The sequence below is a fragment of the Thamnophis sirtalis genome, unplaced genomic scaffold (genome assembly GCF_051295495.1).
Source record: "Thamnophis sirtalis isolate CommonGarterSnake01/CBP01778 unplaced genomic scaffold, rThaSir2_p1.2 scaffold_2, whole genome shotgun sequence".
Classification (NCBI taxonomy): domain Eukaryota; kingdom Metazoa; phylum Chordata; class Lepidosauria; order Squamata; family Natricidae; genus Thamnophis; species Thamnophis sirtalis.
The window spans coordinates 115,122,923-115,147,112 of record NW_028261382.1 but is presented as its reverse complement, the minus strand read 5'-3'; the positions used below and the strand labels follow the sequence as shown (position 1 = coordinate 115,147,112).

The following is a 24,190-nucleotide window of genomic DNA, read 5'->3' as shown; positions in this document are numbered from 1 at the left end:
ATAAAGAAAAACGAAAAACAAATCTACATTATATTTTATACTTTTCAATAATCAGTAATAATGTTTACTAATTACAGGTATTTCTTGATTTACAACCACAATTGAGACCATTCCATTATTATGCGAGGCAATACCCAATTCTGCAACTGTTCTTTGTATGTTTAAGCTTCCACTTCCCTAATTATCTTTGTTGCTCTTCTCTGCACTCTTCCTAGAGTCTCCACATCTTTTTTTCACATCGTGGCGACCTAAAATGAATGCCGTATTCCAAGTGTGGCCTTACCAAGGCATTATAAAGTGGTATTAACACTTCATGTGATCTTGATTCTGTCCCTCTGTTTATGCAGCCTAGAACTGTGTTGGCTTTTCTGGCAGCTGCTGCACACTGCTGGCTCATGTTTAAATGGTTGGACTCCAAGATCCCTCTCACAGTTACTACTATTGAGAAAGGTACCATGATGGCAAACCTATGGCATGTGTGCCAGAGCTGGCATGCAGTGCCCTCTATGGGCATGTGCACGGTCGGCAGCTGCTCTTCTGGTTTCCAGCAAGCACATGCACACTGGTCAACTGGTCTTTGCGGGCACCAGAGTGCTGGAAAATGGCCTCAAATGGTCCAAAAACAGGCTGTTTGGGGGCTGTTTTCAGGCCGTTTTTTTGTGCTGTTTTCAGGCCATTTTGGGGTCATTTTCAAGCCGTTTTTGGTCTAAAAACAGCCAAAAAACCCAGCCAAAAAAACAGGCATGCACACGCCAGCCAGCTGGGCTTTGGGTTTCCGGTGCTCTGGCGCACACACATGCACATGCACACGTGTTGCAGTTTGGTGCCGGAAATGTTCGCCATCACTGACCTATTCTGTACCTGTGCATTAGATTTTCCTTGCTTCCCAGTATAGCCTTATTTTTCCCACCACTGAATTTCATTTTGTTAGATGAGGTTCTTCTGATCCTCCTGTACTTGGAGAGTGTTTACTGAGGCAAAACCTAAGGCCATATTTGGCCATCAGTGGGCTTTCAAAAAAGCCAGGAGAACATCAATCAATCCTTTTGAACAGGTTCTCTTATGTAGCCATCCTGCCTCTTTGGTCTTTTCCACCACCTTTGGATTGGTTTTAATTCTGCAACTGTTTAACATAAAGACCATTGGGTCTGATGTTGGCACTTTGGTGCCCAGCACCATTCAACGGGAATAAGTTGGAACTTACATTGCAGCTTTCATCATTGTCAGGCCTGTGCGGGAAAATATATGCCAAAACTGAAAGAGGCCCGTCACACTTGTCAGCAGGCTGAGTGAAGTCTAAACAACTTGTGATGATGCTGTAGTAGTGAGTTGGAACTGGGATCGAACTTCCTTCCACATACCTAGAAGATAAAAGGTTTTTCATCTTTTTACAAATGATAAGGGAGAAGCATAGGTTCTGAGAAAATGATCTACCATTGATTTATTAGTTTTAAATCAATGAGGGTTTTCCAAACTTGGCAACTTTTAAGACTTTTGGATTTCAACTCTCAGGATTCCCCAGGTAGCAATGCATTGCTGCCTGGGGAATTCTGGGAGTTGAAGTTCGCAAGTTTTAAAACAGTCAAGTTTGGACACACCTGAAATCAATTATTCCAACTGTCTTTTGGACAAAAGAAATCCTTACCTAGCAGATCATGAGGGACAAAATAGCCCCATCACGGCATGCATTACTCTTCAATCTCTATAAAGGTGTTTTTTGGTTTATTTTTACAAAGAGAAAAAAGTAAAATATTAACAGCCAACTATTGTAAGAAAATACTTAAATATCCTTTCTATAAAAGGTGCTAGTCATTCCCGACTTTAGTGGGGCGGTGCTCATCTCTGTTTCAAAGCCGAAGAGCCAGCGCCGTCCGAAGACCTCTCAGTGATCATATGGCCGGCATGACTAAATGCCAAAGGCGCATGGAACGCTGTTACCTTCCCACCAAAGGTGGTTCCTATTTTTCTACTTGCATTTTTACATGCTTTCGAACTGCTAGGTTGGCAGAAGCTGGGACTAGTAACGGGCGCTCATTCTGTTACGCAGCCCTAGGGATTTGAACCGCCGAACTGGCAACCTTTCTGATTGACAATCTCAGCATCACTGACCCACCCTATCCTTTCTATAGCTGCAAGTAAAAAAAGGATTTGAGGGAAGTTAGCCAAATAAAGTTTCTGGATAAATCACAGGGTTTAGGAACAGATACAAAAAAATTGCAGTTTCTTAGCCAAACCTTCTGTAGCATGGATTAACAACTCATGGGGAGAAGTTGCCAGTTAGTACTGACAAGGTTGGGCCAGATAGACGAGGGGTCTGGGTTGTGTTAAAACTTATTTCCAATGCCAATAATTCCAGATACAAAAGACTGGATTTCAGACATGCCTGATTTAGCCAATTTTGAGAAAAGCATATGTACTGTTAATCAGAAAGTCCCATTATTTCTCCCTTTGGAAAAAATAATTCTTGAACAGGCTGGGTGAATTTTGAAAATGTTGTTTTCCTCTCTAAATTTACAAAATGTCTGCTTTGATTGCGTGATTGCCGCCATGGGAAGTGAGGTGGGAGTTTTTAATAATTTCTATATGGTGGATTTTTTTTTAAAAAAAATGTAAGCCACGCAAAATCACCCAACTGTAAGTTGGATGGCCATACAAACTTTCTTAATAAATGAATGAATAACAATCAGGTGAACTTGGGATACCATTTTAATTACAAGTTCTTTTGCTTTACTTCTCTCTTTCTAACAGAGTGACAAGAGTTGGAAGGGACCTTGGAGGTCTTCTAGTCCAACCTCCTGCTTAGGCAGGAAGCCCTATATCGCTAGTCGTCACTTATAAAGCCCTTCATGGTATTGGACCTGGGTACTTGAGAGACCGCCTGCTGCCAATTACCTCCACCAGACCGATTAGATCGCACAGAGCAGGCCTCCTCCGAATTCCATCCGCCGGCCAATGCCGACTGGCGACTACCTGGAGGAGAGCCTTCTCTGTGGCTGCTCCGACCCTCTGGAACGAACTCCCCATGGAGATTCGAACCCTCACCACCCTCCAGGCCTTCCGCATAGCCCTTAAAACCTGGCTGTTCCGACAGGCCTGGGGCTAAAGAACCGTTGCCCCTATCTCGAATGGTAGGATTGTTGCGTTTTAACTATGTATTGTTTCTGTGTTGTTGTTAACTGTCTGTATCCCCCTTCCCTTGAGTTGTGAGCCGCCCTGAGTCCCTTCAGGGAAAAGGGCGGCATACAAATGAAATAAAACTCAAACTCAACTCAAACTATATCGTTTCAGACAAATGGCTGTCCAATCTCTTTTTTAACAACTTCCAATGTTGGCTCAGCCACAATTTCGGAAGGCAAGCCGTTCCACTGATTAATTGTTCTAACTGACAGGAAAATTCTTCTTATGTTGTTGGTTTCAGCTCTGAGCTTGGCGATTGGGTTGCAAACGTTTTGTCCCCATTCGAGGAGACATCTTCAGTGCCCCTTTAGATTTGCAACCAAATCACCAAGCTTGGAGCTCAAACCAACAGTATAACTACCAACCCAAGCTACTAATATTCAAAGACATTTCAAGTTCTCCTCAGTGCTAGGTTGCTTCTCTCCTTGATTAGTTTCCATCCATCGCTCCTTGTCCTTGCTGCTGTTTATATACTCATTTTCCTTTCTCTTTAGGGATTGTTCATTTTTATTTTATGTATGCTTGTTTAATAGTAGTGGGTCCTTACAGTTTGATTTTGTCCGGGGTGTCATGCAAGCCATCAAAGTCATAGTCAAAGATTGGTCCGCTAACCACATTGACTCCATTCCGTTCTATGGCGTATCTCTTCACCAAAATCCTCTGGAAATAATTCCACACCTCTGTAGATGTACAAAAAAAAAAAGCAGGAAAGATTATCCAAAAAACTACCAGAAAAAGCATTACGTCACAGCAGAAAACACTATTTTTTGCGTAAAGTCGGAGATGTTCTGAAGGACGATATAGAAATATTAGTAATAAGCCCACAATTTTATTTCATTAGTGTCAGGCCTGGGAGCCATCTTTTGCATTCGGCCTGCAGGCCTGCCACATTTAATGCTGTGGGAAATTGGAAGCGGGGGGATTATATGGAGTATGGAAGATATATAGCCAAAATATCATTCCTTTCTCAGAGAGTCAAGAACATCTTGTGTCTGTGTTAAAATATTCATGACTGGGAGAGACACGGGAACAAGGTCAGCCAATGAATAGGCATAGCAACTAAGTCAGCCAATGGGAGCTTAAACAGACCTGAGTCTGTACAGAGAATTGAAACAGAAACTTAAGCAGTCTGCTGCTCTGAGAAGTAAACTAGCAGTCTGTCTGCGCTTGTCTGCTGAAATGAAGCTAACTGCTTGTGTTTGCCTGCAACTCTCCTGCCTTGTGTTTACTTGGAAGAACCACTTGTTGGTATTGTACATTTATCCATCTATTCTTATGTATATAAAGAAGTTAATGAATCCAGCTGCATCAAATGTATGCTTCTGGATTGGAATTTATGCAACAAACGCTGACACGCTGCACCTGGAGTGGTAGGACTGGGAGGCATCTCCAGTTGGGATGGTGCCTGATTGGACCATGTGATGGACATGTGGGTGCTGGGCAGGGACCTGGACTTTGATTTGGGTGGGGGGAAACCTGGAAGCTTTCAGATTCGGGTTTTTCCAGATGTGCCAATATGACATCTCTAATAAAATGGAACATTGAGGAACTTCAAACCTTGGAGTCTTCTTTGTGGGGGTGTTACTTGGAACCCTGACAATTAGATTTATAACTCACCCACACACCATAATTCCATAACAATGCCAGGCAGCTTACACTAATAAAAACATGGGGGGGGGGGAAACAAAAAAAGAACATCTGGAAGGCCAATAAAACATTCATCCTAATATACATAGTCCATAAATGGCCTGCCACCCACCTAGCAAGACCACCATGCCTTCAAGACCATCCCTGGGAAGGGATCAGAGGGATCTCTGCAGTGGGGTGGGATGCTTTTCCAGAGGACAGACACTCGGACAGAGGAAGCTCCACTTCCCAAGTCCTATCAGATGATGTTGTTTAATCAATGGGATCCAGAGCATGCCATTCATGTCAGCACTTACAGGAAGGACAGAAGCTAAAGTCCACCAAGTAGCTAGAATTAAAACGAGGACTCCTGCTTCTGTTAAAGATAGAATGAAGGACTCAATGTCTATGGAGATTCTCAAGGTCATCATTGCCCCAAATGTGCTTAGATGAGAAGCGAAAAGCACCTTTGGAATATAACAGGGGTTGGCAACTTTAAACACTCAAAGAGCCACAAAGGTCCTAACTAGACTGGGCCATTTATTTAATCCTTTGGGCACCCACCTTCTAACCCAGGGGTGTCAAACTCAAAGCCCGTGGACTGGATCTGGCCCACGGGGTGCTTAATTCTGGCTCGCGGGGCAGCCGTGGAAACAGCGGACCAGTCCACAGTGCTTCTGCCAATGAAAATGGATCTTGGGAGGGGCTCAGTTTGTGCTGGCAGAGGGCTCCAGGAGACAGTCTAGGCCGAAAACGGTCTCTGTTTTCGCTGGCAGAAAGCTAGCAAAATAAACTAAAAGCAAAACCAAAGGAGAAATGTTTCCCCTTTTGCATCTGAGCATCCAAAAAGGGGCAGGAAAGGAGAGCGGGAAAGAAGGAAGAAAAAGAAGGGAAGATGGGAAGAGGCCACCTAAACTGAATGTTAGTAGGATTCTAAGACGGGGAAAAATGAATATTTTAACTGACTATCAGTACCACAAAATATTAGCTATGTATTCTAAATTAGGCCCAATATTAAAGACAGGGATCTACTCCCAACAAACAGAGGAGCACGAACAAAAGAACTAAAGAGCCTTTCAGTGGGTGGCACTGCTGTGCAGACTGGACAAATATCACATTGTTCTACTCCTACAAAAAGAAAATGAGCTGGACCAGTATTGTTTTCCTTACGGCATTACCTATATTAACATTGATGCCACTGGCATCTCTTTCTGATTGCATTTTCAGTTGTTTAAGTTAGGTAGATGATGGTTTTCATTCTCCTCATATTTTAAGGAACTTCACAATGAGAATAGAATAGAATAGAATAGAATAGGAATAGGAATAGAGGAGAGGAGAGGAGAGGAGAGGAGAGGAGAGGAGAGAAGAGAAGATAAAACTTTATTGTCACTTTAAAGAGCTTGAAATCAAAGCTTCTAAGTTTCTGACCAAGCTAAAAAAACCTTCCCCATCCAGCTGTTTAAAATAGCTGTTTGGCTGGCTACCCAGTTGTGTGAGGCCATTGTTGTTTGAAAATAATCTAATTCAACTCTCATCAAGGTGTAAAGCAAGCACTTGGCTTCTCCAAAGCAAAATTTAAAACTATTTTTATTTATTCACCAACATTTGTATGCCCTTCTGCCTCGAAAACCGTGTACTTACTTTTGAAAGCAGGATACATAGGAATGACATTTGTTATCAGGAACGCATCGTACTTTGTTTCCACCGAGGAACTGAGTTCTGAAAATTCAAAAAAAAATAATTAAGATGTTTTTATGGCATGCCAGAATTAATTACACTGGTAAACTTCAGGGTTCATGTAAAAACTAGTTCTACATAGTAACCAAGAACTGGTGGAGATCATATTCTTAGAAGAACATAGAATAATTGGGTTGGAAGAGGGTTTGGAGGTCTTGTAGTTCAATGCTCTGCTCAAGCAGGAGACCTTATACCATACTGGACAAATGGCCGAGCAGTCTCTTCCTGAAAACTTCCAGTGATGGAGCACCCACAACTTCTGGTTTAATTATTCCCACTATCAAGACATCTCTCTTTAGTTCTAGGTTGGATCTCTCTTTAATGATCTTCCACTCATTACTTCCTGTCCTGCCCTCTGGTGCCGAGATGGCGCAGTGGTTAAATGCAGCACTGCAGGCTACTTCAGCTGACTGCAGTTCTGCAGTTTGGCTGTTCAAATCTCACCGGCTCAAGGTTGACTCAGCCTTCCATCCTTCCGAGGTGGGTGAAATGAGGACCCGGATTGTTGTTGGGGGCAATATGCTGACTCTGTAAACCGCTTAGAGAGGGCTGAAAGCCCTATGAAGCGGTATATAAGTCTAACTGCTATTGCTATTGCTATTGCTTTGGAGAATAGTGTTGTGGTCCGCTGGCGGCTTGTGGAGCTGGCAGCAGAGTCGGACAGTGAGGAGGTTGGGGAGGAATATGGGCCAGTCCTGGAGACTGGGGAAGGCTCGGACGAGGGCTCAGCATCGGAGGCATAGAGGGGGCCAGGGCTAGCTGAGAGTCATGTGCTGCTCCAGAGTCTGACATCAGCAAGGCAGAAGAACAGTGGGAGCATGCTCCCACTCTGTATGCGCAAAGCTTCCAGAAGGCAAGGATAATTAAGGCAAAAAGGGCGACTCTGGAGTAAGGCTTGGAGATGATTGGCCCATCCCATAAGACATAAAAGAGGAGCAAACAGACGTGAGCCTTTGCAGGAAGCAATTTTGTTCATTCTGGTCGGTTTAAACTCTGAAGCTCAGTTGTGACTCTGTGCTCCGTTTGACCTTGCAAAACTAATTGGCTATTAAGTCTCTGGCAGCGTTTCAAGGGCGATAAAGGGGGGGATACTTATCAGCCTTACTCTGAAAGACTGTGGCAGACTTCTGTTGGACTCGTCACAGACATTTTGTGAATCATTATGGGCTGTGAATGAACATAATTCATAGCTGTTTAAATAAAGAGGGTTCTTGGGACTAAGCATGTTATTTTTATTGTCTCAGGAAGCCTAGGTCAGAACAAATAGGCTGGCCTCCCTCTTCTCTGCAACAGCCCCTTAAGTGTTAGAAGACTGCTGGTCCTACTCTTTGCTAGACTATATATACTTAATTCCTTCAATCGTTCATCATAATGGTTTAGCCTCCAGATCCCTTATTATCTTTGATAAAAGGTTTCCAGCATGTGAAGAAATCATTCAGCCTAAAGCCACTTCCTGCCTCTTTGCCCCAAGGAAACATGGAATTAGCAGAATTCCTCTCTCGAGTCTCAAAAACAATGCAACCAAAAGGAACACGTTCTTTGTGTTCAACGTCTATTTTGCATGGGCGGCTTGATTTTTAGAAATCGTAGAGAATATTCGTAGCCGTGACCCGACAATTGCGCGATAGACATATGCGCGCTGACAAAATAGCGCCGATTAAAACGCGATGTCAAAATCGCGCCGACAAATTCGCGCCGACAAAATCGCAACAAACAAAAGCGCGATGACAAGCACAATAAAATAAAAAATAAAATTTAGGGTTAGGGTTATGGTTTCGTCGCGATTTTGTCATTGTGCATTTGTCGGCGTGCTATTGTCAAAAATCAATTAGCGATTTTGACGGCGCTCATTTGTCCATCGCGGTTTTGTCGGTGAATCCTTGGATTGTAGATTTAAGCAGAGGTTTGTCCTCAAAGCTTGTGGTTTGGCTCCCGATTTGGTCTTTCCCTTGATTTTTATGCCAACGCCCAGAAATATACAAATTGATAGGTGTCCCCACATCAGCTTACGGGGAGGAAACAGGAATCCGTAAGACATTTGTCTATCCACTCTGTATGCAGTACAACTCTGACTGTTGCTTGGAGAAATACGCAAATCAGGTCTTACACAATTGATCACCTGGTCTGGGACACCAGATGTCTCCGCCTGCATCGAAAGAAGAAGATAGACAGGTGACATATGAAACAATGTATTTTATTTTATTTTTGGTGTTCATATTGTATACTTGTATTCTATACTGCAGAGGTGTCAAACTTGATTTCATTGAGGGCTGCATCAGGGTTGTGTTTGACCTCAGAGGGCTGAGGGGGTGTAGCCAGGGGTGGTCATGGTCATGGAGGGCATGATTTGGGACTCATGTCAGGGGCTCCTGTGGTGGCCAAGTGCTAAGGCACGACTTCATTTCATTTCATTTATTAAATTTCTATGCCGCCCAATCCCGGAGGACTCCGGGCGGCTTACAGAAATGAAAAAAGATTAAAAAGAATTATTAAAAACAATTGGACACAACAAGGTTAAAAAGGGAAACACAACAAACACCCAATCAGGAGGGGGCTGGACCTCAATCAAGGAGTCAAGAGCCCCAAGCCTGCCGGAAAAGCCAGGTTTTAATGGCTTTGTGAAAGGTCATGAGAGTGGGTAGGGCCCAGATCTCAGGGGGCAGCTCATTCCACAGGGCCGGAGCGGCAACAGAGAAGGCCCTACTCCTAGGCATCGCCAGTCGGCATTGTCCCGCTGACGGCACCCAGAGAAGGCCAATCCTGTGCGATCCTATTGGTCTCAGGGAGGTATGTGGCAGAAGACGGTCTCGCAGATACCTGGGTCCTAGGCCATGTAGGGCTTTAAAGGTGATGACCAGCACCTTGAATCGTGCTCGGAGACCAATGGGCAGCCAGTGCAGCTCACGGAGGATAGGTGTGATATGGGTGTACCTTGGCACACCCACAATCGCTCGCACGGCTGCATTCTGGACTAATTGCAGTCTCCGAACACTTTTCAGGGGCAGCCCCAAGTAGAGCGCATTACAGTAATCCAGTCTTGAGATGACGAGGACATGAGTGACTGTCTGAAGTGCCTCCCGGTCCAAATAGGGCCACAATTGGTGCACCAGGCAAACCTGGGCAAAGGCCCCCCTGGTCACAGCCGACAGGTGGTGTTCCAAGGTCAGCTGCAAGATGTTGTGACAGACATTAAGTGTAAGTAAACCAGGAGTACCTGTGGCAATGGAGCCATTGAAACCACAACTCATATCCCATTATACTGCACCGTCTATAACGAGGGTGTCAAACTCAATTTCATTGAGAATCGCATCAAGGTTGTGTTTGACCTCAGTGGTGTGTGTGTGTGTGTGTGTGTGTGTGTGTGTGTGTGTGTGTGTGTGTAGGGCATGACCAGGTTGACCTCACTCGTGTCGGGGGGCACCTGTGGTGGCCCAAGTGCTCAGCCAGTGAAAATGGGCTCCCAAGCTCCATTTTTGTCTGCAGTGGCCTCCTGCAACCCTCTACCAGTGAAAACAGAGCTCAGTTTTCGCTGGCAGAGGCACCGCAGACCGGCCCTTCACTGTTTCCAGGGTGGTCCTGCAGACCAGATCTAAGCGCCCCCAAAGGCTGGATCTGGCCAGCAGGCCTTGAGTTTGACACCCCTGCTCTCTAAGGACTTATACATTCATAACTCCTTACTTGACAAAAGACCAAGAAAATTCCGATCTCTTCTATGTACTCATGATACTATCCGATCAGCATGATCCTAGTTCTCTGAACATAGCTAAATTCTGTTATACTGTCTGTAAATTAGGCAGACTTTGGCCACTCAATGATTTCACCATTATTTGCAATGCGCTACTATGTCTTATTCTGTTTTGTTTTATTTTAATGTTTAAACTTTTATTCTGGTCAATTGAATTGAACAAATGCAAATACCCATGTTTTACCTTTACTTTCCAGGAGTTAAAATATAAAATAACTAGCACGCCCTCCTTCAATTTTTCTTAAAAACAATCCCCTTGTGAAGGAGACTGATAGGTTCCAAGCAATCTCATGAGCTTTTGTGACTCAGGATGGACTTGGGCGAGGGTCTTCCCAGTCCTAGTCTATCATCTTAACAGTTACTGGTTCACTCAACCCTCTTCCTCATTCCTCAAATGTATATAGCTGCAAACTACATACATTAAAAAATGACTATGCTGAACAGAGGTTAAATAAGCTGAGTGTCAGGCCTGAAAGCTGTCTCTTCTTTTGGACTTCTGGCCTGCCATACTGTGTACTATTCATTTTCTATTGTGGGAAAATGGGGGGGGGGGGTAATTATAAGGAGTTAGGTGATATGTAGCCATAATAACATTCTTCTTAGAAACTCAAGGTCATCCTTTGTCTCTGCACCTGGCCGGAACTAGATAGGTGCACTCTGTCTTAGTGGCAGTGGAAGATTGGACCCTGTGATGGACTTGTGGGTGTTGGGGCAGGATCTTGAACTTTCAACTGGGTGGGAAAACCTGGAAGCTTTCAGATTCGGTTTTTCACAGATGTGCCAACAAGGCTATCTTAACAAATTAGAACTTTGAGAAAACTTTTGCCTTGGATGCTGATTTACTTTCGGATGCTATTTGGACACCTGACACCGAGGATGCTACCAACACCTCCTCTTCTCACCCCTGCTACTGAAACAGAGAACAGGCAAGCTTACTGACCTGTTTTGAAATAGTGTAAGATGTCCAGAGAGGCATCTGGAATGTTTCGCTGTAGCCACTTTCAAAGTCATGATGGTGCAAGAGGCTGTACTTTGTTCGAAAAAGAACTGCTGGGCGGCCATAAAGGAGATGCTTCTCTGTAAATTAAAGATAGCAGGAGAGGAACAATGAAGCTTCAATGCACAATGTTATCAAAGCCACTTTACAAAATTCTACAATAAAAACCGGTCCGTGTGTTCTTTCCCTGCACCCAGCCAAACTGTGCCACAAAGAAGATTTAATGCAGTGATATGGAGAGCTGATACAGAAAGAGAGAATAAATGGGGAAGTCTTTAGTCTCCATCTGTCTGATGACATGCTTTCACTAAATTACCGTTAAAATTGAGATTTAAATTAAAAAGTTTGAGACTTTTTTATGTTATGGAACAACAAGTACAGGTTCATTACTAGAGAAGGAGCATTGAAGGCAGCCAAAATTTACATAACCACTAGATGGTGACAAAGAGACGCAAAGAGTCTCTTTGGTTCCACCTTGTGGTTGTCTAGGCTTCTGCAGTTCAGATCAGTAACCATTAGTTTGTAAAACCTGAGAAAGAATTAGAGTCAACCGCTAGTGATTTTCATAACAGAATATAAAAAATATCTTATGTCCAAATCTACATAACATTATAAAAGAAATGACAGAAGCAGAGATGCTGACCTTAAGACAAAAAAGTATATGTAACATTTATAATCAGTGGAACAGAAGTTGCCTCCAGAAGTTGTGAATGCCCCAACACTGGAAGTCTTTAAGAAGATGTTGGATAGCCATCTGTCTGAAACAGTATAGGGTTTCCTGCCTAGGCAGGGGGTTGGACTAGAAGACCTCCAAGGTGCCTTCCAACTCTGCTATTGTATTGTATTGTATTATGTAGAGGCAAGTTTTATGAATTGAGCATTTAAAAACTATCATGCAAACATTGAAGCTTCCAAGAATTCTTTTGTCAGAGAATACCATCGAACATAGACTTGCTCTTTTTGACTTTTAACTAATGTTAACTGCCATAAATACAGGTGGATAGCAGCGGTATATAAATAGAATAGAATCGGTCGATGTAAAAATGCAAAAAAGGGGGAGAAGGAAGTAATTGATGTCTGAGCTACAAAGGAAGCAAACATGTGAAATTGTGGTGGAACATAGTTTGGAGTCTGAGGAGGGAGAGGTTGCCTCCCAGAGGTCAAAGTCATGGATCTTGGAATGTCTGATAGGCAGGAAGAGAGCTAAGATGGTCCCTCCCTAGCAGTTCACAGAATCTATCTATAGTAATGCAGATAGTTGCTTAAGTCTGTCAAGATTCTGTCTGTAGGTGAACAACAATAAGCTACTTAGAAGTACCGTGTTTTTCGGAGTATAAGACGCACCTTTTTCAAAAAAGAGGGTGAAAATCTGGGTGCATTTTATACGCTGAATACAGCATTTTTGGCCTCCTGAAATCCCGCCCCCTTTGCAAAAATGGCCGTGCATAGCCTTTAGGAGACTTGTAGAATGCTCCTGGGGGCCGGGAAGGGCAAAAATGAGCAAAAAACACACTGTTTTTTGCTTGTTTTTGCCCCCCCAGCCCCCAGGAGCATGCTACAAGCCTCCTAAAGGCTATTCATGCCCTTTTTTTTGACTAAAAATGAGTCCATTTTCACAAAAAACAGGCTGTCTTTGGGAGGTCTGCAGAGTGCAAAAACTTTTTTTTTTTTAATTTGCCTCTTCAAAATCTTGGTGTGTCTTATTCTCCGGTGCATCTTATACTCTGAAAAATACGGTAACGCTACATGTCTTGGTTTTCGGGGACTGACAGAAATGGGTCTTCTCACACCCACAACTGCTAAACACATTCCACCAAAACTTGCTGGGAGGAAGAATTCACTATTTCCACATTTTTGAGCTCGGACAATCCAAACCTGCTTTTCTTCAGAATGGGATACAGGATCCTTGGTAAATGGAAAATAAAGGAAAGATCAACTAGGCAGTCTTTAGATTAACGAAGCAAGAGATAATTTAAGATATTGTACGAGGTAAAAAGAAGCCAAGTCAAATAAGATTACCTGGTGGCGGGACGCATCCATCCTCAGGTAATACATTCTCAGGGTCGTTGGTATTAAATCCTTCTCCTCCTGTGTAGGTTCTCGCTGTTGAATAATATCTTAAATTATAACATCTTCATTTAGGCCCAGCTTTAATATAAAGACTGCATAGTGGATCTCTCAGTGAATTTGCACCAAGTGGATTTTGAGCTAATTCAACAAGAGATGGGAAGACAGGATGGAAAAAAGCTCATAGGTAAGTATAGTTAGAACAGCTGGTTGAAAAGAGGAGTTAGTTTATTATTGGATTAACTTGCAGAAGCAATTCACTGATTTAAATGTATTTGCACACATGTTGTTGGAAACCATCAAATTGCTTTTGCAATTCCGTTCATCAAAGGTTAGCTACCAAAGGACTGAAGAATCTCATCACACCAATGAAATGCACAAATAAAAAATAATCAGATTGATTTTATTATGATTTAGAATGCATAATTATAGAGAGAAGCCCACACACCAGTAATATGATTGCCAATAATAATCAGTCTTTTATTGGACTTTCTATTGGATCCTTACCTTCTGTTCCTTTGCTATAAGGACGTCGACTCAGTTCATCCAATCTATTCTATTTAAAACAAAAACACACACAAGAAAAGATTATCTCATTTCTATCTTTTAATCTTATTTCTATTATCTGATAAAGCCAATTGGGTCCTATTAAAAGAGTTACTGGCAACTCTTTTTTTAACTGAAAGGCATGCTCCGACAGAGGTAGTATTCACTTACCGTATTTTTCGGACGCACTTTTGGCCTCCAGAAACCCCGCCCCCTTTGCAAAAATGGCCATACATAGCCTTTAGGAGGCTCCTGAGGGCTGGGGGGACAGAAATGAGCAAAAAACGGGCCATTTTTACTTGTTTTTGCCCCCCCCTCTGCCCCCAGGAGCACTCTATAAGCCTCCTAAAGGCTATGCATGCCCCTTTTTTGACATAAAATGGGCCCGTTTTTGCGAAGAGTGCAAAACTTTTTTTAAATTTGCCTCTTCAAAAATCTTGGTGCATCTTATACACCGGTGCATCTTATACTATATAAAAATACAGTACCTTACCTTCTGGTTCACAAATGTGAGCGCGTGCCTATCTGCGCATGCGCTCAGGCTTCCGTGCATGCACTTTGGCTAAAAAAGGGACCTAAATGGGATGCCATAGAACCGGGGCAGGTGGGTGGGGCCACCCGCTATTACCGCTACCGGTTCAGGGGAACCAGTCCAAACCTGTAGAATACCACCACTGATGCTCGACCAGCTAACGCCTAACTTCTGCAATCAGACAGATCAAAATGGGTTTTCAAGACCACTCGGTCCCTGTAGTTCATGCTATTTTGCACAACCTCTCCAAGGAAATTGGGGTTGAATGGGTTTGGAAATAGTTCGCCAGCATCCTCCACTCAGAGTCACTTGTTAAGATGGGTGACTATAGAAATTAAATAAATAAATAAATAAATCCAGCTATACATACTCAGGTATGTAAACATAAAGGTTTCCCTGCCGGTCAAGTCTGACTCTAAGGCACAGTGCCCATCTCCATTCTTGGCCGAGGGAGACAGTATTGTCTGAAAACATTTTTTGAGGGCATGTCACCAGCAGTGCTATCTGCTAAGGGTGTCAAACTTACCCCCTCATGTTGCCGTCATGTGATGTTTCTTCCCTTTGCGGAGCTGGGGTAGGCATAGCCTGTGCGTCTGGCCCACAGGCCACCAGTTTAACACCCCTGCTGTATGCCAAAGGTGCATGGAACGTTGTTACCTTTCCACAGAAGTGGTACCTATTTATGTACTCGCATTTGCATGCTTTAGAACTGCTAGGTAGGCAGGAGCTGAGGCAAAGAATGGGAGTTTGCCCCGTTGCGTGGCACTCGGGTCTCGAACCCAGGCTGTCCGCTTTCCAGCCGACAAGCTCAGCATCTTTAACCGCTGAACCATCATACCTCAGTCAGATAAGTACATCATATAATATAGCTTATGCCAGAATTGGCAGGTGGAAATCCACTGCATGCTGACATCATATGATGGATACTGACACTTCACCAGTTACCTCACTTACCTCAGGAATATAAACATCTACTTATTTTCACTGTAGCTTTACACAGTCAGATTCTGTTCATTCATTCAGCACATGCGCCCCAGAGATCAACATCTACATGTCCTTCATAAGGGACAATCAACCCCCTTCCCCCCCAAAAAAGACCACCAGCAATCAACACCCAGATAAGCAGAGATTAACAGCAGGATTAATACTAAACCAACAATCAAGAAGTACACAATATTCCAATCAAGGAACTACTAACATAGACAAACAAGCTATCCGTAAACAACCTAATCAAAGAATCACCAAGAACATTCCCACCAACATTGACAGGGCAAGCCCCACTCCTTTTTAGCACTGATGATATTACCTAGTTTGGTAATGAAATGTCTGCAAGAAAATAACCAAAGACTCCACAGAGATAATCTTCATTTCTGACCACATAATCAGCGATAATGTGCTCTTAAGAAACATTCATTCAAAGTCCAGCTTTGAATTTGGTACTGTTTTCAAATGATGCTTCATTCTTACTATCAGCAAGGAAAGGTGGATATTTTTCTCCAATTCTGGTGGTTGAAGGCCACACATTATAAAGTTGCTAAGGGTGAGAAACACAGCTCTGGATAGATATAATATATTTTGTTTCTTAGCTGGTTTAGAAACAATCCCCTTCTGAGCTCCCAGCGAATATCATGAGTGTACCTTATCGTCACAACTGCATCCCAGATCGTAGTCAGACGAAGGTGTTGTAGCTACTGGATGGAGTGGCCTTGCTACTTCCTCCGGCATGATGGGTCTGTAGGTACTGCTCCGGAGGAGGTGGTTTAAGCTTCCATGTGTTCCATTATTGGGAGCAGGCTTCAAACCAAGGAGATCTGGAACAGAATTAAAAATAGCATCTGTCACATATATTGTATTTATGAGTGGAGAATTTTTATGCATATGTAAACACCAATACAAGAATATGGGGTGAGGATAGGCAAGGTTGCCTAACATATCTAAACTCCTTGGAGAGAATTCTAATTTTATATACATGAGTTTGTTCAATAGGTCAATCCAATAGGTCAATCAAGATCAAGTGAGGTACTAATACAGTTCTATAAAGCCTTAGTAAGGCCACACCTAGAGTACTGCATCCAGTTTTGGTCACCACACTATAAAAAAAAATGTTGAGACTCTAGAAAAAGTGCAGAGAAGAGCAACCAGGATGATTAGAGGACTGGAGACTAAAATATATGAAGAACAGTTACAGGAACAGGGTATGGCTAGTCTAGGGAAGAAAAGGACCAGAGGAGACATGATAATATCCAATATTTGAGGGGCTGCCACAGAGAGCAGGGGATCAAGCTATTTTCCAAAGCACATGAAAGCCAGACAAAGAATAATGGATGGAAACTGAACAAGGAGAGATTCAACCGAGAAATAAGGAGGAACTTTCTGACAGTGAGAACAATCACTGCGCTAAAATAAGCCCTCCCCAAAAATATTGCAATACAGCAGCAGCCATGAGGTGACCATGCTCACTGCCTCCTGCACCTCAAAAATAATAAGACCTCCCCAAAAATAAGGCCAAGTGCTTATTTTGGGGGGGGGGGGGGTGTTCAAAAGAAAACAAGACTCTGTCTTATTTTCAGGGAAACACGGTAATGGTAAGTTTGAAGGGAGGTTTAGATTACTACCATTCCCAAGAGTTTTAATATACTCTGCCTTGACATCCAAATATGAAACCATTGGAAAGAACTGAATTTAAATAAATTCAGTTAAGACTCATTATGCCCAATTTGGTATGTTTTGCTAACACTTCAAATTACTGGACTGAGAGCAGAACCCCCATTTCTTTGATGGAGAAATTAACGTCTGCAGATTAATGCAGAAATTATTTTCTGTGTTTAATTTGTTATTTTCAATTCCCTTCAGGAAGTCCTGAGTTGCAGGCTAATTCTGTTGGCTGCCAACTGCCAGCAGTTCGATGCTCACTGGCTCAAGGATGACTCGGCCTCCCATCCTTCCAAAGTTGGTAAAATGAAGACTCAGATTGTTGGGGGCAATAGGCTGACTCTGTAAACCGCTTAGGAAGAGCTATAAAATCACTATGAAGCAGTATATAATTCTAAGACTAAGTGCCGTTGCTATTGTTTAGCAATTTCCTTATTTAGCAATTGTTTGAAGTTACAAAGTGATGAAAAAGTAACTTTATAACCAATCCTTGTATTTTACAGTAATTGCAGGTCCTGTAAAGCAAAGCAAAGCTGAAATAAGATAATCAGCACAATCACAGTTTCACTTAGCGATTGCTTTGCTTAACAACAGAGTTGCCGATCATAGTTATGGTCACTATACAAGGATTACATAGACAGAAAATAAATTTAGGGTTCAGTTCTTCCATTAAAATACCTTGCTATATGATGATGATTATGTATTATTATAATTATTGATATATAGTTGTAATATAAATGTTATGATAATGAATATAACAACAGATATGTGGACTATGAATTATCAAATAATTGCACCCAGTTCACAAACTGTTCGATGGAGATGAAAAGTATTATAAATAAAATAAATAAAACATGAATGAAAAAGATACCTTGCTACAGAAGGAAAGTAAATGAATCATAAGCTATTAGGCAAAATGAAAGTTGAGAAAAGAAATCAAATATACTATTTATTTTCTTTTCAAACTACTTACCGCACATAAGGTTGTACAGTTCAATATTTTCAAATGGAGGTACTTTTGTTTTGTATTTAAATGAAGGGCCATAGCCTAGAAAGACTGTCTAAGAGAGAGAGAGAAAAAAAAACAGTAATATTAATGTTGTCAGCTCCTATGTGAGCTTCTCTGTTGCTGAAATAAAATAAATCAAGACTAAAGTAAGGACCCTCCAGGGATTAGCCCCCCTTTTATGTTCAAAACATGCTTTCTGGCTCTCTTTTTACAAGATCTGCTGAATCAGCTCACTGTTCCCAATTTTGTGTCAAGAGAGCAATTTTGTGCCAAGAGTTCTTTTGAAATATAAGTTGTGATCTTGCTGTGGAGTCCTTGGTGCCCTCCAGGGGTGGGTTTCTCGTCCCGTTCCGGCGGCGTCCTCGTGCACGTGCGCGGTGCACGCATGCGTACTAGCGTCTGTGCGATGCTCCAGCTGCTCCTGGAGGATCGCGCAGGCGCTGTATGCGTCCTGCGCATGCGTGGAAGCGCAGAACTCGTCAAAACCGGGTAAGGAGTGCGGGCGGGCGGGTGCGCCCTTCGCCGTTCCCGGAGGTTACTTACTTCCGGGTTCACCGACCAACCGGTTCGCAGGGACCGCCACGAACCGGTTGAAACCCACCCCTGGTGCCCTCTGAGCTTGGTTGTTTTCTTGCTGCTGTTTCATTACCAAACTAGGTAGCATCCTGTCCACTAGTTTGGTAATGAAGCACCTGCATGTTTGGTAATGAAACATCTGCAAGAAACCATTCAAGCTCAGAGAGTACCAATGACTCCACAGTTCAACCCTGAGCTACAAATAATTCTCTTCTTCTTCTTCTTGTGGTCTTGTTTTTAGTCTTGGTATTTTTGTTTTTGTTTTGAGGTTTTTTTTCCCCTGTTATATATTTTATATGTTTTTATATTTTACTATCTGATAGCCTGGCATTGCCTGGATATTTATTTATCCTAATCCTGTATTAGACAGGAAAAGCCCTGATTTTGGCAATAATTAAATTAGTTACAAATGTTTTCCCTGTGCCCCTAGAAGCCATACATTTGTCCTCAAAAATAATCAAAGTCTTGTTGAAAATGTCTGGACCAAACGTAATTTCTAATATTGAATTTTCCCCATTACCAGAGGGAGCCCCCTTGTGGAGTACTGTGAAGCTGTTGCCTGCGCTGTACAGTAGAAGCCATTTTAAGGCACAACAGGCTGTATCTTAACAGAACACCCCCCCCCAAGGGGAGTTACCGGTGTCTTACACCAACAGTATTTGTTTCCAGAGAGTAAGCCATCAGGGGTGGGTTCCGGCAGCAACTACTGCCGGTTTGATCATGGTCGCGCAGCGCACGCACATGCACACTTGATGTACGCTGTGTGCACATGCGCACTACTATAAAAATGCTTCTGTGCATGCACAGAACCCCAAAACAAGATGGTGGTGTCTATGGCGGTGCCGGGAGAACTGGTTCAGGGGTGTGGCAGGCCTGGGTCACTGCCAGTTCCAGCCACCCTGGCCGCCAAACTACTACTGGTTCAGCCGAAGCAGTCGGAACCCACCACTGATAAGATATTTTCTCACTACAACAATAGTGAGAAGACTGAAGAAATGAGCCTTCTAATTAAAATATACATTTGTAAGTTACTGTAAATTACATATACCAACAATACTACTTACTGACTACTCCAATTAGTTTATTGCCCCTACCTGCATGCTGTTGATCTTGTTGTCATAGCCATGATCTCCATGAAAATAGCACTTCCCTATTATTTTCTTAAACACATCTCCAGGCCTCCTAAGATATTAAGAAGATTCTTGAATATATCAGCAGTTAATTTCTATAAACATTATGGTTCAACTTCCAGTGGACTGGAAAAAAAATATAGCTGATCCAGAAATCTCTAAAGAAACAAAGGAACTTTTGTTTTCTTTCCCAAATGGTGGTTGTGGAGAGCAGCATTCTCAGCAAGCCACAACGACACAAAAATAACAACACACACACACACAAACTCTCTCTCTCTCTCTCTCTCACACACACACACAGAGTAACACCATTGTACAAAGTGTGCCTCTATGTAGTTGCATCTCAGCAGCTGGAAAGTACTGTGGTTAATTATGTGATTAATGCCATTGCATCATGATGCAGGTCTCACATATTTCAACCCATTTTGATGGCACAAATAGTGCTACCATCAACTTCCATCATAAGATTAGTGTCTGTTGGAAGTCTATAGAGATTCTCAGTCATCCAAGTCATGGTTGTTGCAAAGGTGCTTTTTCAGGAGGCAACTGGACTTTCTTGTTGTTGTTTTTTCTTTTGAAGAAGTTTCACTTCTCATCCAAGAAGCTTCTTCACCTCTGACAGGATAGTGGGGAATGGAAGGATTTATATTCCTTGCAGACAGCTGGTCATTTGTATCCCTTTAGAGGGTCACTGAAATACTTGGAAGCTTATCTGTGTCCTCAGGGTCACCTAAGTAGTGCTCCTGGTTCCTGTAGACTGCAATTTTTCATCTGGAAATCCATTCGTAGTCCCACACCAGGAACTCTACTCAGTGACCCTGAGGACACAGATAGCAATAGCACTTAAACACATACCGCTTCACAGTGCTTTACAGCCCTCTCGAAGTGGTTTACAGAGTCAGCCTATTGCCCCCAACAATCTGGGTTCTCATTTTTCCCGACCTCAGAAGGATGGAAGGCTGAGTCAACCTTGAGCCTGGTGAGATTCAATCTGCCAAACTGCTGGCAGCCGGTGATCAGCAGAAGTCGCCTGCAGTACTGCACTCTAACCACTGCACCACCATGGCTCAAGGACCTTCTAAAAAGGATGCAAATGACCAGTTGTCTGCAAGGAATATAAATCCTTCCATTCCCCACTATCCTATCAGAGCATTAGTGTCAGTTGATAAGCATATCATAGGAGCATTATATATAAGGTGCATTAGAGTGAAAAAAAATCTCTCATAGAAATTCTAAAAACAACGTTATTTTTTTTCTTTAAAAATAAGAATTTTTAATACATCTTGACTTTAATCTAGTGAGCTTTTAATGGCTGGAAAATACTGTTTTACGGGCTGAATCTGGCCTCCAGGTTATGTATTGTCTATTGTGTACTACCTAAAAATGCATTTGTAAAATAAAGATGCTTTGAATAGTAGGAAGTCTGGCCACCTAAATTATGTTAGAATGTTTTAGTTGCTTAACTCAGAAGACACTATGAAATAAGGAACCCATGTTGCTCTTACTATGATTTTGAGCCAAAGACTTAACCAAAATGTATTTTTAAAAAATTCCATACAGACTGGGTGCAGAAGTGTCATATCACAACTGATTTCTTAACGATTGCCCAAAATCACAGTGAACTAATCAGTTAAGGGAGTTTGCAGCAGAGGTGGGATTCTGACCAGTTCTGGAGAACCAGAAGCGGAAATTTTGAGTAGTTCAGAGAACCAGTAAATACCACCTCTGACTGGCCCCGTCCCCATCTACTGCCTCCCGAGTCCCAGCTTATCAGGAGGAAATGGGGATTTTGCAGTAACCTTCCCCTGGAGTGGGGTGGGAATGGATATTTTACAGTATCCTTCCCCTGCCACGCCTACCAAGCCACGCCCACAGAACCGGTAGTAAAACATTTTGTATCCCACCACTGGTTTTCAGACATCATATCTGGTTAAATGGGAGATCTACGGCAAGTCAAAAGGACAAGAAAACTCGTATTTACTTAGCTACATGCCATCTTCTTTCCACCAACAAATGAATATCTTCGATTCTTCGGTTATTTGCATAATGCAAACGCTTAGGAAGATGTTGCTTCAGGTAAGGTTTGAAATGCTGGTCTGGCTTCTTGCACTGAAACGAAGAAAGCACATTTCAGTGAAGGGCTGTGCAAGACATTGGCCAACCTACCTGCTTCCTGGGGAAAAAAATCACTGTTTAGTGAGGATAAGCAGCCCCTATTTTGTAGACATTGTAAGAACAGCTGTAAGACTGTCACCTGGGGAAAACCTATCTATGTGGTCCTGAAGAGCTGACATTGATTTGGCAGTCCATAATCAGCCAATCAAGAGGGCAATTAATTTTCCCGAAAGAAAATGAGAAACTGGAATTGTTATGGAGGGGTCAAACCAACAGGGCTCTGAAAGTGCATAGGCATGCAAGCATGCACACACGCATACATACATTGGGGGGGGGGGAATTAAAAGCAATGCAGTTCTATTGCATGCATCACATACATCTGTTTACATTTGTTTACATTTGATTTATAATTTCCAATTGACCCCATGTGGGCTTGGCAGGGATATACAAAGGGCTGGTTGTAGCCCCAGGGCCCATAAAAAGCCCAGGTCTGATCAAGGCCAAATGGTTATATCCTAGCATCAGATTCTCTTCTGTCTGAAAGCAGCTCCAAAATAGCTTTTATCCATCATTTAATTTAGTTTCCCTCTCTCCGATGAAAATGTTGGGAACTAAACTGTTGTTGTTTGTGGATATTCTGCAGTTTGCACTTCTGCAAACCATGGTTAGAACCACCACAACCATTATACAACTTTCTCCGTGGAATCCACACTTATGAGAATTCCTCTGATAACACTCTGACTCTTCAGTTAAAGCCACACCTGCATTAATAAACCAAACTTCTTTCTTTCTTTAACAACTACATAATCCCTTGCGGGATGGAGTCTGGGCAACTGAGCGGAGCAAGTAGAGTGTTTAATGGCTAGATGCCCTTCCTGTCGCCAGTGTGGAGTTTTGTTCAGCAGAAATATTCTCAGTGTGGCCAGAGAGAGAAATATCTGCCTCTACCCAGGATCGAACTCACAGCCTCCTGATTGTGAGGTGAGAGCTCCACCCCTAGGCCACTGCACCACTCCTAATTAATAAACCCAACTATTCAGAACTATTTTTTTTAAAATGTGCTTTAAGAAAGAGAGGAGCATTAAAGAGATACTTACTGTGAGATTGGCCACAATGGCTTTGGGATCAACTGTTAAATGGATGAGGAGATTTCAAGCAGAAAGAGAAAGAAAAGTCAGAAATATGCCAATAGCTGAATTTTCAACACATGAATGTTCATATGTAATTAGCTGCACTAAATTAAAGTACAAGTTTGATTATAGATGCTTTTTTTTCTTGCAGAAGACTCACTGTAGGGCTTAAGGAAGAACATGACAGTAAAAAAAAAAATGAAGTTCAGATCTCAAGATGAACTACTACTAGCAAGCTTGGCCCACTATAGAACCTCACAAATTTTTTTTGCAAGCATTTGAAGAAATGCCCTAGCTAATTTCTCTTTGCTCGTGGTTCTCAGGATTTAATTCATTGTGAAGTAAAATCTTTTAGATCTCAAGGTTTCCCCCTCCCCCCTCCAAATATCTGGCTCTGTTTAACAACCAGCCTTATCAAGTAGGTAAATTTACCCGTTGTATCAATCAGGTAAAAGAGAAATTGTCTTTCTAAACAGTAACTGTCTATCTCTGAATTTGGGAACATCTTTATAAATATTTTCCCTGCTGCCATAACTGTTGGAAGTAAAAATAAGAGACAGCACAGAAGAAAATGGACACATTTCAAGCTACAGGGTGAATATAGAAAGGTAAACTTACATTTAACATTACTAGTAGCTTTGGCACGAATACGCCCTAGAGTTCCAGGTATCAATGTTATGTCATCCACATTAGACAGATAGTTGCTCAAATATTCAGTTCTTTCACAAATAACGTCTTCCATTCCTACAGAATAAGCAGCACCAAGGCATTATTAAAAGAAGTATGTGTAGACATTTGCTATTCAAAGGTTAATTAATGAAGTAAATTTAGGTCTCTTTCAGCTTTAAAAGATATATTGTCCATGGTTTTGGTCTGCAAACAATGCAACTAAAAGTATTTTGTGAGTTCTACCAAGATACTTCCTTTCTTGTTAGAAGACTGTGATCCTTTAGATTTTACAAATTTATAATAACAATTTTTTAATGGTGAGAAATCAGAGGTGAAAAAAAATCTTAAAAATGGAATCAGGGGATGCATGTATTAGTCTAAGCTTGTTGTTTAACCCAGAAGTAACTTCCATAAACTTAAATGACGTTGAATATGACTGCCATTTCAGCAATTAAAAAACATTAATGCACTGGATTAAGTTT

At 42.2% G+C, this 24,190-nt stretch overlaps 1 protein-coding gene across 1 annotated transcript in view; it reads right to left on the bottom strand.

Moving 5' to 3' along the window:
• Positions 1 to 24,190, bottom strand: part of ENPP2 (ectonucleotide pyrophosphatase/phosphodiesterase 2) — a 69,253-nt gene that overhangs the window by 2,188 nt on the left and 42,875 nt on the right. The window contains exons 14-26 of the mRNA XM_087706743.1: positions 23,658 to 23,783; positions 23,007 to 23,038; positions 21,776 to 21,903; positions 19,759 to 19,846; positions 18,053 to 18,140; positions 16,066 to 16,238; positions 13,857 to 13,905; positions 13,302 to 13,385; positions 11,226 to 11,362; positions 8,551 to 8,686; positions 6,445 to 6,522; positions 3,725 to 3,857; positions 1,205 to 1,361 (exon numbers count right to left, since the gene is read on the bottom strand). Of these exons, the coding sequence (XP_087562869.1) occupies positions 1,205 to 1,361; positions 3,725 to 3,857; positions 6,445 to 6,522; positions 8,551 to 8,686; positions 11,226 to 11,362; positions 13,302 to 13,385; positions 13,857 to 13,905; positions 16,066 to 16,238; positions 18,053 to 18,140; positions 19,759 to 19,846; positions 21,776 to 21,903; positions 23,007 to 23,038; positions 23,658 to 23,783 (1,409 nt within the window). The remainder of the gene's footprint in view (positions 1 to 1,204; positions 1,362 to 3,724; positions 3,858 to 6,444; positions 6,523 to 8,550; positions 8,687 to 11,225; positions 11,363 to 13,301; positions 13,386 to 13,856; positions 13,906 to 16,065; positions 16,239 to 18,052; positions 18,141 to 19,758; positions 19,847 to 21,775; positions 21,904 to 23,006; positions 23,039 to 23,657; positions 23,784 to 24,190) is intronic.